Source organism: Pollicipes pollicipes, unplaced genomic scaffold (assembly GCF_011947565.3).
Source record: "Pollicipes pollicipes isolate AB1234 unplaced genomic scaffold, Ppol_2.1 Scaffold_4002;HRSCAF=4701_pilon_pilon_pilon, whole genome shotgun sequence".
NCBI classification, from domain to species: domain Eukaryota; kingdom Metazoa; phylum Arthropoda; class Thecostraca; order Pollicipedomorpha; family Pollicipedidae; genus Pollicipes; species Pollicipes pollicipes.
Genome location: NW_023596420.1, coordinates 38,385,339 through 38,400,296, shown reverse-complemented (window position 1 = coordinate 38,400,296; position 14,958 = coordinate 38,385,339). Strand labels below are relative to the sequence as shown.

General features: G+C 53.1%; 1 protein-coding gene across 1 annotated transcript; it reads left to right on the top strand.

The window, feature by feature from the left end:
* The first annotated feature begins 4,263 nt into the window (after positions 1-4,263).
* LOC119093903 (bleomycin hydrolase) lies at positions 4,264-13,632 on the top strand. The gene is made up of 10 exons (XM_037216916.1): positions 4,264-4,359; positions 6,166-6,323; positions 7,063-7,212; positions 7,628-7,720; positions 8,302-8,439; positions 8,937-9,185; positions 10,260-10,486; positions 10,791-10,911; positions 12,397-12,507; positions 13,037-13,632. Coding segments are annotated over exons 1-10 (1,365 nt in total). The 5' UTR covers positions 4,264-4,358; the 3' UTR covers positions 13,154-13,632.
* The last annotated feature ends 1,326 nt before the right edge of the window (positions 13,633-14,958 follow it).

Here is a 14,958-nt window from a genome sequence, read left to right as displayed (position 1 = left end):
CCACCACACCGCCACACTGCCTCACCACACCCCCATATGTCACCCACACCGTGCCATACTGCCTCAACCACACCGCCACCTGCTCACCACACCGCCCATTGTCACACCACACACACGCACGCTGTCACACCACACCGCCACATTGTCCACCACACCGCCACACTGCCTCACACACCCCATACTGTCACACCACACCGCCATACTGTCACACCAACACCGCCATACTGCCACACCACACCGCAACACTGTCCCACTACACCGCCACACTGTCACACCCACACCGCCACACTCGTCACACCACACCGCCACACTGCCACACCACACCGCCACACTGTCACACCACACCGCCACACTGTCACACCACACCGCCCCACACTGCCTCACCACACCACACGCCACACTGTCACCACCACACTCCACAAACACTGTCCAACCATACCGCCACACCGTCCACACAACACGCCACCTGCCACACCACACCGCCCACGCTGCAACGCGGCTCTCGCATCGACGGTCATCAGGGAGCGGGCCAAGGTCACGGTCGTGTCTGCGGTAACCCGACTGCGCGCTGGACGGACGTGTCTGCGGAGAAGACTGGTAGAGAGAGCCGCGAGCGGCGGAGGGGAAGCAGGACAAAAGACCCGGGACCGCTCACGGACGCGGCGTTGACTTCACGTCCGATGGTCCAAAGCACAGATCAATAGGTGTAGGCAGAAGGTAGCAACCGCGCCTGAGTTGTCAGTGTATGACCATGAATAAATGCGTGGGCTATTTGGTAATATCATAAATTGACTCGGAAACCGCAGCTTAGTATTTAGAATTCTGGAACATTACTTGTGGCGTCGAGTACCTTGTGGGTGGAGGTAGTGTTAAGGTTTGCTGTGTGTACTTGAATCTTGCATTTGCATTATTTAAAAGTATTATCTCGATTGATTTACGTGGGTGGATCTGGGTTCACAGCAGTTGCTAAGCAGGGACCGTTGCTCACGCCCCGAACCCACCACCCAAGATAAGCCCAAGCGGTTCCTCCGATAAGTTCGGCTGCTGCCAGGCAGCCGCGGGGGAAGTTTACGTACCGTGCATGTAGTGCAATGACACGGCCGTCCAGGGGCAGGCTGGTCTCTGTGGCCCGTTACGAGCCGACCTTTCCGTGTCAGTTGGGCTTAACGATGCACCGGCTCTGAGATCCAGCGGCGCTGGCTCCCGCTCAGTGGCACCCACTGCCGCTGAGTGCCGCTCAGGTGGCAACTAATGCCGCTGGATATTAAGGATCCCTCACCTCTCCTCTGAGCCGCGAAGCCGATTGCTGTTTCACATAAGACACTGTACCGCATGTGGGGTTTAGAGGTTGAGGCTGGGGTGATGTGGCAGGCTTCTGTGGGCTGGTTCAAGCTTGGTAGAGGTGGGGCAGCCTCCATCCGAGAATTCCGAACGTCATCGCACTCCCATGAGTGCCGGGACTTGGTAGCTGTTAAATCAGATCATGCGCCAGATATTGCCGATGGCGATGCTTATTTAGGGTGGCGCACGCACGCACACGTTCACACGCGTCCACATACGACCACACACGCATGCACACGGTCACACAAGCATGCACACGTACCTCAAATTCTTCTCGATGTTGCCGCAACGAAAGGCACATATATGCGTGTCATTATTTTTTATTTTTAAAAACTATCCACCGTGGCGTATTCATGAACACTGCCGAGTGGATCACGCGCCGCATCGACGACGAAAATGCGCTGCCGTTGTTTTCATTGACCTCAGTGGCGCCTCCGACAACGTTAATAATGATCCTGTACGTATAATGATTAAGATGAAATGGTACGATGTTGACCCCAGATGGTTTGAGAGCTACATTTTAGATGGGTGGCAGGTGGCAGCACGTAAGGAGACGCAGTTCCTTATCCCTGACGCTATCCCCTGTGTTCTCCAGGGGACCTCGATCGGCACAATCTCCTTCAGCATCCTCACAAATCATATTCCTCACCATCTACTTCAAGGACGCCCAGCGTCCTTCGCCGAAGATGTCCACCTGTTAGGCTCCGCTCGTCCTTGCGATAAAATCGTCGCAAAATGACGACAGGAGGATATCCCCGTCAATCTCCAATTCAGCTGCACATTAACTCAATGAAAATGTACCCAAAGAAGCCAATCCTACTCTTGCTCGGCACTGCCTTGAACTTCAAGAAAGCTACACCCGTATATCTTAATATATTTGGTCACGAATTAACGCCGTCCCTCTTTTTGAAAACGCTAGTGCCGGCGGCCAGACATTTCCTTTCCTAAGACGAACACATCATAAACGTGACCAAACAACGGTGCCTAAGGGCCGAACACTGTAAAATCCTAGTTCATTGCCACATCTCACCACACATCTTCTGGCCGACCGTGGGGAGCCGGGTTGACACGGTGCGCGTGACCTGGTCCCCCACCGTGACATCATCGGGATGTTCAGGTCGCTGGGAGACCGGCCTGCCCCCGGGTCGATCCCCTCGTTGTTCTATACGCGTGCTGCTGCGTCGTAGCGCACCAGTTGGTCGACGTGTGCAGGCGTGCTGGAGCTGCCAGCCTTTCGCCTGTCGGCGCGCCGCGTGTTTTCTTTCCATTCAGTCTCATCCTGGAACCTACCAACGGCGGATCCCGAGCAAGGAACACATTCACCAGCAGTTAAACCGCGCTGTGTGAAGCCGTATCGTGTGGTGTCCAATAATCGCATGAGTTTTTGCTGCTTATGTCATCAATTTGCATTTTCTGCTAGGTTTTATTTTACTGTAATGCGACTGGAAGCAAATGACAAATCATCAGTAATATCAGTGATATCGTTATCCAGGACTGAATGGTTGATATATGCGAGTAATGCCTCCTTTTCATTTCCACGGTAACCACAACAGATATTGGGAGCACTGCAGCCTTCCTCCCCACATTTTCCCACAAAGTCGCCACCATGGACCGTGCCTTTTTGCCAGCCATGGACGGGGGCTGGCACGCCCCATTTGTAAGAATCTGCGCCAGCGGAGGTGGCCCATTTTTCATCGCAACGGTGATAGCGGTGGCGTCAGGAAAATATTGCCCGTGGTCCATCTCTCATCAGCTCAAGAGATTCCAGTCGGAAGGCGCTAAACCAGGGCTACTCGGCTGTGGAAGGCCGGACCAGCCAAAATTTGCGACGTGATCTGCCGTCTTCAAACTGGTGTGAGCCTGACGTCGACGTGTTTTGTGCGAAAGTTTTCTTCCTCTCTGGCCGGATCCGAGGACAATTCAGGTCTTTGCTTCAGCCAGCGTCATAATGAAACGGGCAGAGTTGAGGGCTTGTCGCGTAGTGCAGGTAATCCAAAAGGATCTCGTCCTTCCTATCCCGAATACCAAAAGACGAAGCACATCACGTTGCCTGGAGGGTTGAGTTTCGAACTTGTTCTATGATGGCGGGATGGCATTTCGCCGCTCCATCGGCCACGTCCTGACAGACTTACATTCGGTGGTTTCTCTGTGCTTGCGGGGAGCACCACAGGACCTACCCGGCAAACACTTTGCGATATCTTAACGTTCTTAGCATCGTTTCCGACATAAGACACCGAACAAACAATAACCGTTCATTGGTAGGAAGTTTCAACTCTACTGCCATGCCACCTGTATCTACCTTTGGGGTTGTTGGCCCCAAAGGTCGTCATCATCACGTCACCAAAAGCTGCGTTCACATAAGCACGACGAACGCAGGCTCGAAGGGATGTTCGGCTACGTTCAGGCTGATGTGCGCAATGCATCTGATCTAGCGTGTGGGCCACAACACAGATCAAGAGCAAAACATCCAAAACATTGTTCTCACCAATCGCAACGAAGTTCCTTAGAACTGGCAGAACATCAGCAGAACAGCAGAACAGCAGAATCACCACGGGACTCCGGGATGGCGAATAGTTTGTGGGCATCGGGTAGCATTGCTAGCGGGAATGAGCCCGTTCGATTCCACGCCGGCGCTGACGTCACGTGCGGCTTCTCGCCGCCCATTTGCCGCCCGGGGACTCCTTGCCAGTCCCGAGTTCTCGGTTCTCAGCAATCCCGAGTTCTCACGAAACCGCTGGCGTCCGCAGAGCGCGCGCGACGTGGTGCATGATCTCCGCGCCCTCCGTGTGCAGTCCGGGCCTTCGCATCCGGTCCGGGGCCTGAGTGCGGCCGCGCAGCCGCCGGCGTCAGCCGCGGCGGAGCACCGCCGAGCTGCCAGGCGGCCCCCTCGGCCTGGGACGCCGCTCAGTCCAGTCTCTGGCACAGACGGCGGCGCAGACGGCAGGCGGGACAGCAGATCGGCCGAGACTTGCTCTGGTCGGTGCCGACAGGCCGAGCGGGGATCCACGGCAGCAAATAGTAGGTGCCTCAGCCAGTCTCCCCTGACCCTTGCCGTGTGCGCTGTAACAGTATAGAAACGTTTGGAAACTGACTCGTCCATAGCCAACCCGGCGTAACGGTTCTTGGATTACATATGCAGTTGTGCCTACATTATTGCGGTTTTTGTGCATTTTGCAGTCGTATTTCCGGCCATATGTTGGCTTCGTTATTTTCAGCAGCGTGATTTAGTCATAAGCGGATGTAAAACTTCTCCTGCCAGTGTCAGTTGCTTCAAACGCGCGGCAAAATGTCCTGTCGACCGCACGAAGTTCTCTACCGACACTGGTCCGTTTTTAAATGTGTGCTGTATTGCCTCATGCCTGTGGTATGCTGCCCGCCTTGCACACTCCACTGATCTTGTCTGCCCAGTCGTATCGCCGCTGGCACTCGCTCGTCCAATATGTATGTGCCACCGCGACCCCACCGGCCAGATCCGGAGTGCCTGCGCTGTGGCTTACACCGCGCACACGGGGCTGACCGGTTGGTGCTGCGCTTTGCATGCTATCTCGTGCCCGATTTAGACCGTGTCACCGACTAGGTGTATCGCGCGGTTGCATGCGGGGCAGTTAGCCAGACTTGTGCTTGATTCCTTTTGGGCGGAATGAATTCCGATTCCGACTCGCAACGGCACATCAGTTTATTCACCGTGATGCCGAGGGGTTCAGCGCCCATTGGAACGGTCTCTCCTGATTGCGGTCCGAGCAGGAACAGTTCAAATGTGGAGCCGGTTCCAATGGCATCAATTAGGGTGCCAACAGTTGAGAAGATAGCCCGTTCTGTGAGCATTGCAGAAGCTTGCGTAGGACACACATTCGGGTATCAAGTCAACTGCATATACACGACTTCGATTCATCTTACGCTACGACTCGCAGGGAGGGCCAATGAGGATAAGTTCCACCTGACTCAACACGACGCGGGTCGATTCTAGAATAGACTGCCGACTCCACCTAAAGTTAATCACAAACGAGCATATAACATCCGCCTTGCCAGTAACGCTGAGCAAGCATATGCGGTCACAGTTCGCACATAAGCCTAAGATTGTCTGTGCCGTTGCGTTAGAAATTGATATACCGCTTTATTGGCACGGGCTCATGCGTCATTTGTGCCTGGCCGGCAGCAGGGAATGCTGTTATTGCCAACGTAGCAGACTTGTGCTCGACGCAGCGTACATTTGGCATCCAATGCGAGGTCGACCAAATTTTTGGCCGTGTTAAGTGAACTTAGATACTTTGAAAATGTGGTCAAGCTGGACCAGGATTTAACGAAACATCTTGCGCGAGATCTTCCATTAATTTGTTTCAAAATTACCTCTTTGATAACTAACGTTCGGAGTGCATTAAACGCACGGTATATTTTTCATTTTTTGCAAAATCAAATTGCTTGTGCCTCACCCATGTCCACGGGCCGCATTGGGTGCAAAACGGTCATAAACGGGGTCGATTTCATGGTAAATTATTTTGGAATCGAGTTACGCTCATGAGCCACGGCCCAACAGCCGTCTCCAGCTTGCTGTGACGTTGGCGTTAGACACAGGACTGATCTCATACGCTGGTATACGAATCCGAATCCATAATGCTGAAGAAAAGCCGAGCTCAGGCCTCGCGCATGCCACCACTGACGTCATAACATCACCATCATTACATCATCGCCATCACGACACTGAATCGCCATCATGACATCATCGTCATCATTACACCGCCCAGTCTCCGCACGTCAGCAATGCTGTCTGCACGGCTGCACACTCTGCTCACGCCCTCCCCCCCCCCCCCCCCTGCTTCTCTGCAGTGAGTCTGAGCGCAGAGGTCATGGAGCGGCTGCAGGACGAGTTCACCGCCGACCCCAAGAACCTACTGGCTCAGAACGTCTGCACCAGGGCCGACCCGCTGGAGGCGGCCCTCAGCCGGCGCGCGCTGGAGCGGATCAACCACGTGTTCCAGCACAGGGTGAGAGCTCTCGCGTTTCGCGTCTCGCGGCGCAGCGACGGCCGCAGCTGCGGCTAGAGTGTCGCACGTGCGATGACGCAGCTAGCGTAGTGGGGGTGAAGCCTGCAGGGGCACCCGCTCCGATACCAGATGGCTGTTTATGAGGATGGAGATGTTTGAAGTTGGCGTACCTAACGACAGCGATGCCATAAGATTGGGTACGGGGCTCTTTTTGCACACTCACTAACGCTGATTCACAGCATTGAATATCCTCCTGAAGAATATCGTCGTCAGCAAGAATATCGTCAGCGTTGCCCGGCTATGTGTGTGCATGTGCGTGTGCCTGTGGCTCAGAAAATTGTTAATCATCAGCACCACCAGGCTATCCCCGCGGTGTTTCAAACCTATTTGGCCGTCGGAAATCAAACAGCAACACCCAAGCAAAGAACGCGGCCTAGTGTCGCACCAGTTACTTTATTCGTAGAACTCCACAGTCCTACTCAATCCAGGCAAGTTCATATACATTTCGGCCGACCCTTGAACAGGATTCCGAACCACTGGATCTCCACGCAGGTTTGATCACGCATGGTCCGTGATTCTGATCCATAGGTCGGATAGACCAAGCCCTGCGCAGACCAGGTCGCCCTTGTGTCCTTGCCGCTGCCTTATCACTGTTACTGCTGTCTCTGTTAACAAGTTTCCGAACCACCTGATCTCCACGCAGGTTTGATCACGCTTAGCCCGTGATTCTGATCCACAGGTCGAAGAGGTCAAGCCCTGTACGGACCAGGTCGCCAGTGGTATATGCTGGATGTACGCCGGGATGAACGCCATGCGCATCCCCTTCATGAAGGCGTTCAACATCAAATCATTCGAGTTCAGCCAAAGCTACCTGTTCTTCTGGGACAAGGTTTGCCTCAACTGCAACGTGGAGTGGAAAGTCGATTCCATTTTCAGTCGAGTAGTGGATGTGTTGTGTAAATATGCCTCGGTGCGATCCCATCAGGCAAATGCCAAGAGAGACCGGCGTTTCTAGACGTCTCCGAGTATCTAGATAGGCATGTCTGGACATCTATGGATAGCTTGATAGACGTGTTTTCGCATGGATTGACTAATGCGAGACAGGTGGCTTTGGTCGGCACGTCAAGATAGCCTTCGTCCTTGACCATCCGGGTATGCACCGGGTACCATGATATCATGAGCTCAGTTCTTCGGTTTTTCGGTTCGGTTCAGTTCAGTTCAGTTCTTCGGCCAGCTCTAATGCCGGCTTGTCTGCCCACATGCTGTGGTGCTGCGGTAGGCCGCACTGACGGTCGCTGCGACAGGTGGAGCGGACCAACTTCTTCCTGCGTGCCATCGTGGACACGGCGAGACGGGGCGAGCCGGTCGACGGCAGGCTGGTCTCGTTCCTCCTGCAGGTACGCTGTCACGCCGGGTGTTGTGGGCGACCCGCAAACGTCCCCGTCAGCTGGCGGTCAGCGGCCGAGGTCCCCTCAGCTGGCGGTCAGCGGTCGAGGTCCCCTCAGCTGGCGGTTAAACCATCAGCTGGCGGTCAGCGGCCGAGGTCCCCGTCAGCTGGCGGTCAGCGGCCGAGGTCCCCTCAGCTGGCGGTCAGCGGCTGAGGTCCCCCCAGCTGGCGGTCAGTGACCGAGGTCGCCTCAGCTGGTGGTCAGCGGCCGAGGTCCCCTCAGCTGGCGGTCAGCGGCCGAGGTCCTCTCAGCTGGCGGTCAGCGGCTGAGGGTGGTTTCAGAGCCGTGCGACAACCAGAAGTGCGAAACACATGGTGGAATGCTAGAACCTGCGCGGACTGAAGCAAAACTTCATATCAAACGACCTTGACATCACAATGCGCAAGGTCTCCGACTCGATGCAGAGTGAGGCTAGGACGGTTTGTCGTCTACCACTCATGACATGACGGACTTTGCTAAACAGGATGTGTTTTCGTCTTTTGTCGCGGTTGTGTCACACATTGGTATTGCTCATTGCTTTCGGCTGGCAGCGCCCATTGGATGATGGCGGCCAGTGGGACATGCTGCTGAACCTCATCAACAAGTACGGCGTCATGCCGAAGTCCTGCTTCCCGAGCGCCCGCAGCACCGAGAGGTCCAGCTCCATGAACGGCGTCCTCATGAGCAAGGTGAAATGCCTTTCAATTGTTCTTAATGTCATCGCAGGCGGCTGATGGCGTTCGGAACAACAGGAACGTCATCGGCTTTCAGCAGTATGCCTTCACGTAAATCCGCACCATCAGTGGGTCGTAGTAAAGAACAGGGTCAGTGGGAGGCTTCCCGTGGCGCGGCGAGGTGCGGCAGCTCACGTCAGGGGTCACGTGCCCCCCGACAGGGAGGATCACCGACAGCAGCCGACCGCGTGCTGGCGTGGCGCGGTGGGGTACAAACCTCCTAGCATGATTTGGACCGCATGCTGGAGTAAAGTTGTCCGTTAGTTCGGCTTTCTGGTCAGACGGGACGGTGTTTAGAAAGCAAGATATTCTTAACGGGTTCCGATTTCAGTGAACCCGAGGCAAACGACTAAAGCAATGCAATTCATGATGAAATTGCATAAAAGCGGCCTACATGTCTAGTGCACCCGCACTCCCAGTTCGCGATGACAGCCGTGGCTGTTGTATTTCAGCTGCGCGAATTTGCGCGTGACTTGCGCCACCTGGTGGAGAAGGGCACCACCGATGAGGACCTGGAGGTGACGATCGCAGACCAGGTGGGCCAGATCCACCGCATCCTGGCCATCTGTCTGGGCCTACCGCCGCGCTCCTTCACCTGGGAGTACTACGACAGGGAGAAGGCCTACCATAAGGTCGGCCCTCTTTCGCCGCGCGATTTCTACGAGCGTCACGTCAAGCCGCACTTCAATGCCGAGGAGCAGGTGCGGTGGACGGATGGGAACGTGCGAGGACGAGCGCCACGGAACAGCGCACACGCCAGACGAACCTTCACCACACCCTGCAACAGCGCATGTTACCTGGAGCGCCCGGCTCAGCTACACAGGATTTGTGGATGTCTCGCACACACATGCACAGTGGTCCACCCAGCTACACAATCTCCTGACGGGGTGGACCCACGCACTCACCCACACCCACATTCTCACCCACACTTACGCCCACACTCACACTCACACTCACACTCACTCTCACACTCGCACTCGCACTCACACTCACACTCGCACTCGCACTCACACTCACACTCACACTCACACTCACACACTCGCACTCACACTCACACTGACACCCACACTCACACTCACACTCACTCACACTCACATTCACTCTCAATCTCACACTCACACTCACACTCACACTCATACTCACACTCACACTTACTCATACTCGCACCCACACTCACACCCACACTCACACTCACGGGACCGCTGGGTACACTGGCTTCGCAGCGTTTCTTTATTGACATTATCGCCACAGGGCTGGACTTTCCGGACTCTGCTTTGCAGCTCGCTAAAGCAAACAACTCATTGACCTCAACAAGCGCCCTATTGCTGTGAATGAAGGGCCGTTCATGCCCTACCAGCGTACTGGCTGCAGAATCCGCTGCAGATTTTGCAGCCAGTCAGCTGTTGTGGACCCACGGCCCGCGGCGGCAGGTGTGTCTGACCCACGACCCGCGGCCGGCAGGTGTGTCTTCCCGTGGCGTCAGGTGTGTTTGACCCATGGCACGTGGCAGGTGTGCCTACACGTGGCGTTAGGTGTGTCTGACCCACAACCCGCGGCCGACAGGTGTGTCTGACCCACGACCTGTGGCGTCAGGTGCGCAACCCACGATCCGTGGTGTCAGGTGTGTCTGACCTACGACCCACGGCTTACAGGTGTGTCTGACCCACGACTCACGGCTTACAGGTGTGTCTGACTCACGACCCGTGGCGTCAGGTGCGTCTGACCCACGACCCACGGCTTATAGGTGTGTCTGACCCACGACCCACGGCTTACAGGTGTGTCTGACCCACGACCCGCGGCCGGCCAACCCGAGCGGCGCCCTGTACACGGTCGACCGGCTGGGCAACATGGTGGGCGGCCGCGCCACCCTCTACAACAGCCAGCCGGTGGAGCTGCTGGCCAGGCTGGCGGCCGCCGCCATCGTGGACGGCAAGCCCGTCTGGTTCGGCTGCGAGGTCAGCCAGTTCTTCTCCATGAAGCTGGGCATCAACGACTGCAGCCTGTGAGTGTTCTCCGACTGCCGCCGCCCAGCGAGGTTTGGCGCCGTGTCCGTGTGTGCCAGTGCTGCTCTGGTATGTGCTCTTGCGGCAAATCGCTGGACGTGTTCTGCCTCCTGCACCGGTGCGCTGTCAGTCAGATTTTGCACACAGTGCGCGGTGAAAACTGACATGGGACCGCTTTGAATGATGTTTGTTTCCTGTTTCCGTTATTGGACAACGGCTACCGAGGTTCTTGAACCAAGCGCACTGTTCGGGCGGTGCCCAGCGTGATGGACTACGTTGCACTCAGGGTGACAAATGTCTCAGATACGACCACAAGGTGCTGTTTGGTGTGGACGTCACGCTTCCGTTGACCAAGGCGGAGCGTTTGACGTTTGGGGACACCATGATGGACCACGCCATGTGCCTGACCGGAGTTACCCTTGACGTGAGTCTTCAGTGGCGGTGCTTTTTTACAATGAGTGCAGTTTTAGAGAGAGTGAGTGCAGTGTCAGAGACCAGGATGTCATATATTTTTAATTACCCACTTCGAGAACGGCAAAAATGGAGCGACGGATTGCTTTGGTCCTGTAATGCATGTCAAGGAGGACATGTTTTACAACAACGCGATCGTCTCGTGTTCCAATCTAACGCGTTTCCCTTGGAAACACGCGAAACAGTGATTAGCAGCAAAGTTGCCATGTTCAGAGCGACCCATCTCGCCAGATCGGCACCACATGTCGCCAGTTTTGTTGCCAAGTTGGCGGATTCACGCCTGTGGCTCGCCGCCATTTTTCCAGCGGAATCAGCCACAGAATGCAGACAGACGCTGGAGGCGTCGTCCATGGAAATGAAATGAAAGAAAAATATTAGACGGAGTATAACTGCAACAGTATATGCCCGTTTGCTCAAATTTTTGAAACTGCCTCTTTCTGAGGGCACCTCAAAGGTCCCTTCAAGGTCCAAATCGACCCCATATATCTGTATGTCAAATACTTAGCTAAGAGTTCGTCGTCGGACATGCGCTAACTGATCAGCAGCGGTAATGTTCATTTTCACCGAACTCGCTAGTGCAACTTGCGACAGAAGCTCTTTTCAAGAGTCTGAGAACCGGCTGCAGGTAAAAGCAGGCTTAACCCACCAGTTCAGACTCAAGTGGAGTGGCAGATGTAATTTGGGCTCCGGACCAGTCACAACGTGCCTCTGATTTCCCCTTTAGACGCCAAAATTGTCCTGATGGGAAGGGGTATAATTATACAATTTCTTCAAGCTACTTAACCAAGGAAATGACGTGCTTTCTGCCTCAGCTGGTTAGAATGCGTGCCAATCGTGGCTAAAAAATATCAGTTGTCTTGGTTTGGACTTTTGAGTGATGGTTCAGTGTTTGTGCATACAATTTTTTAAGGCTCACCTAGAGAATTTGTCACAACGATGTTAAATCAGTTAATGCCAGCACGATTACACTAAACTTTGTGTAGGTACCAGTGAGATGAATGAGAGAGAGAGATGAAAGAGAATGAGATGGTACCAATGAAAACAGGACTTGACCAGGCATTGATAATCGGTCATGCTGTGTTTAGTTGGAAGTCCGCGTCTTAGCAAATTTGTATTACTTCCCATTTGTAAGAAAATCGCCATTTTTGCTTTTTTAAGGACAAAATGACACCATTTAAAATATCGTCTTGCCACGTCATCTCCGAGTATCGCCATTTTTGCGATATATCGTCAGCGCTGGCAATCCTGGGTGGCTGTGACTTGCGTTTGGCCCTTTCGCGATGCGGCACTGAACCGAACGTATGCGCGGGCTGTGGTGATTTGGTCTCCGCTGGGTTCAACCATACCGTAATATAACACACTACTTCTAGGACTTGGAGTTAGGCGTTGGAACGAGAGCGCTCCAGATCTTTCGTGACTTGCGTAAGCCCTTCCACAGGAAGATGGAAAACCACTGAAGTGGCGTGTGGAGAACTCATGGGGAGAGAAGGATGGAGACAAAGGCTACATGGTCATGTCTCATAGCTGGTTCGAGGAGTTTGTCTTCGAGGTAGGTTCGAGGAGCCTGTCTTCGAGGTAGGCTCGAGGAGCTTGTCTTCGAGGTAGGCTCGAGGAGTTTGTCTTCGAGGTAGGTTCGAGAAGTTTGTCTTCGAGGTAGGATCGAAGAGCTTGTCTTCGAGATAGGTTCGAGGAGCCCGTCTTTGAGGTGGGTTCGAGGAACCTGTCTTCAAGGTAAGTCTGAACTGATGTTTGAGTGATCGCATACTTAACATGAGAACGCAACGTTGGGCTAATGCTCATTTGTACTGCGAGTAAGACAAAAGTCGACGACTTAGACGGTCACTGACCCCCCCCCCCCCCCCCAGAATTACCTTGAACGCTAAAGAAACAATTGCATCAATGAAATCACTCCACTTTCCCACAGATCCTACGATTATAGGACGTACTTAACCTCGATGCGTAAGCGTGAATCAACTGCATTATTTTCATGTGTGAACAAGAATCGCAGTGGTTTACGGGACGGATGCTTGTACGTGGTGGTGATTTCCTTAAGTTCAGGTTTGCGGTGTCGCCGACAGGTGGTGGTAGACAAGAAGTTTGTCCCGGAGGATGTGATGGCGGTGTTCGATCAGGAGCCGATCGTGCTGCCCGCCTGGGATCCCCTCGGAGCCTTGGCACGTGTCAGATCCAACTGATGGCAGCTGACAGGCCATAGCGAACGCAGCCGACAGCCACAGCTAGCTGTGGGCGGTAGCGTCTTCAAACTATGTGCAATGTGCAAACTTCATCAACAAGCATGGTGCTGCCTGCATATTTGTGATAGGCCATGTATGCATGCTTCAAAATAGATGGATGCGAGGATCGGCTATGTATTCATTGCATGATCTGCAGGATCGAGACCACCACAAAGTTTTCGTTCAAATTTATCTGTACACTTACCTGTTCCAGAACGAGACACGAATAATTATTCCATTAAATATACCTGGTTGACTCCAACAGTGTGCACTTACGGCGAAATTGTAACTGGCCATGATTTGTTCGAATGACCTTACCGTGGGACCATAGCCTGTAGTAGAAAGGACGTTTGAAAGGACCAAGGATCAAGCCAGTGTCATCACGTAAGTATCACCGTCCCCGGTGCGGTCATGCTTAGTACAAAACATGATATCATTATTTTAGAGTGATGGGTGAATGGTGTGATGTTTGTATATATATATATATATATATATATATATATATATATATATACAAACATATATATACATATATACAAACATATATATATATATATATATATATATATATATATATATATATATATGCTAGGGGTTGTTCTCACACGTGTACATTACTATACATGATGCGGACTTAAATATGATTATTTTATGTTGATAGGGGGCTATTTTTTGTTCAGCCACTACAGTTGAAGCGGAATATAGTTATCTTACTGTTTTGAAGCTTGGCGATACTCTTTGGCAGATAAGGTAGAAAATTTGGCTTTTGGAAAATATTGTCAAGCTGCAAAGTAGCCAGAGAAGTAAGGCCAACCAAAGCTGGAGCGGCTGAACAAAAAAAAAAAACCGCACAAACGTCGTAGTTATCAAACCTAATCATGATTATTGTTATGTGAATATGAGGCGCTCAGTGAGCGAACGAGTCCCCCATAGCGCTATATAGCATCCTTTTACTCGATGAAATATGCCTCCTGAACAAGTGACCAAGGGCAGTGCTGATCCATTTTCCGACATATGTAAAACATACAGTGTTCTCAAGTTACAACCTTCAGATCATTCACGTCGCAGTATAGCTGCACCATGGCATCCCATCGCAATGGCCTGAAAGCAATATTCAGATATGGCAGCCAGCCATGGTCTAAGCCGGTCCCAATGACCCGTTCGATGCATTATGATCTCGAAGCATGCCGCGGGATGAAACACGTGCGGTATTTGATGGCTCAGCTGTAAGGTATGCGCTAGGCTGCGGAGCGCCTTTTCTCCACTTTGTTTCGTACATTTATTGCTGGACCAATTGTATTGACCTGGGAAGCCGACCTGCTCGTAGATCAAAGATAGTTGCTAGCCACCTAATCCCGGATGAAAGACAGGTGAGTGGACAAGAAGCTTTAATGTGGTCGTCTTCGATGTCCGGTTCTTTGGCGCCATCAGAAGACCTGCACGGGAATTGTGGCTGTGCTCACCTCTCGTCGAGCACAGCCACCTCGCTCATTTCGGCTTTCTTGGTGTGGCGGGATAAGGTTTGCGAAGTCATTTGTGGCCCGGCCAAAACACGCCCGCTGAAGTCAATCTGCTGTCGCTAATGACCAAATCAGCTGCAGGCTCGACGCGATGATTACCAACCGCATTTTCTCGCGGGGTTGCACGGCGCGTAATTAACGCAGCATTCGTAAAAGAATTAAGGCAGCATGCGTAAAAGATGGCGCCGTAATTAGAGTTTGAGCGGGCGTGGAGAGACGGCAGTTTTCCTGTCACAGAACGGGCGG

Bases quoted from the DNA above. Each gene is read 5' to 3' on its own strand.
- LOC119093903 (XM_037216916.1), top strand. The intron at 7,721-8,301 runs GTACGCTGTCAC...TTCGGCTGGCAG, and splicing joins TGGTCTCGTTCCTCCTGCAG to CGCCCATTGGATGATGGCGG. The intron at 8,440-8,936 runs GTGAAATGCCTT...GTTGTATTTCAG, and splicing joins ACGGCGTCCTCATGAGCAAG to CTGCGCGAATTTGCGCGTGA.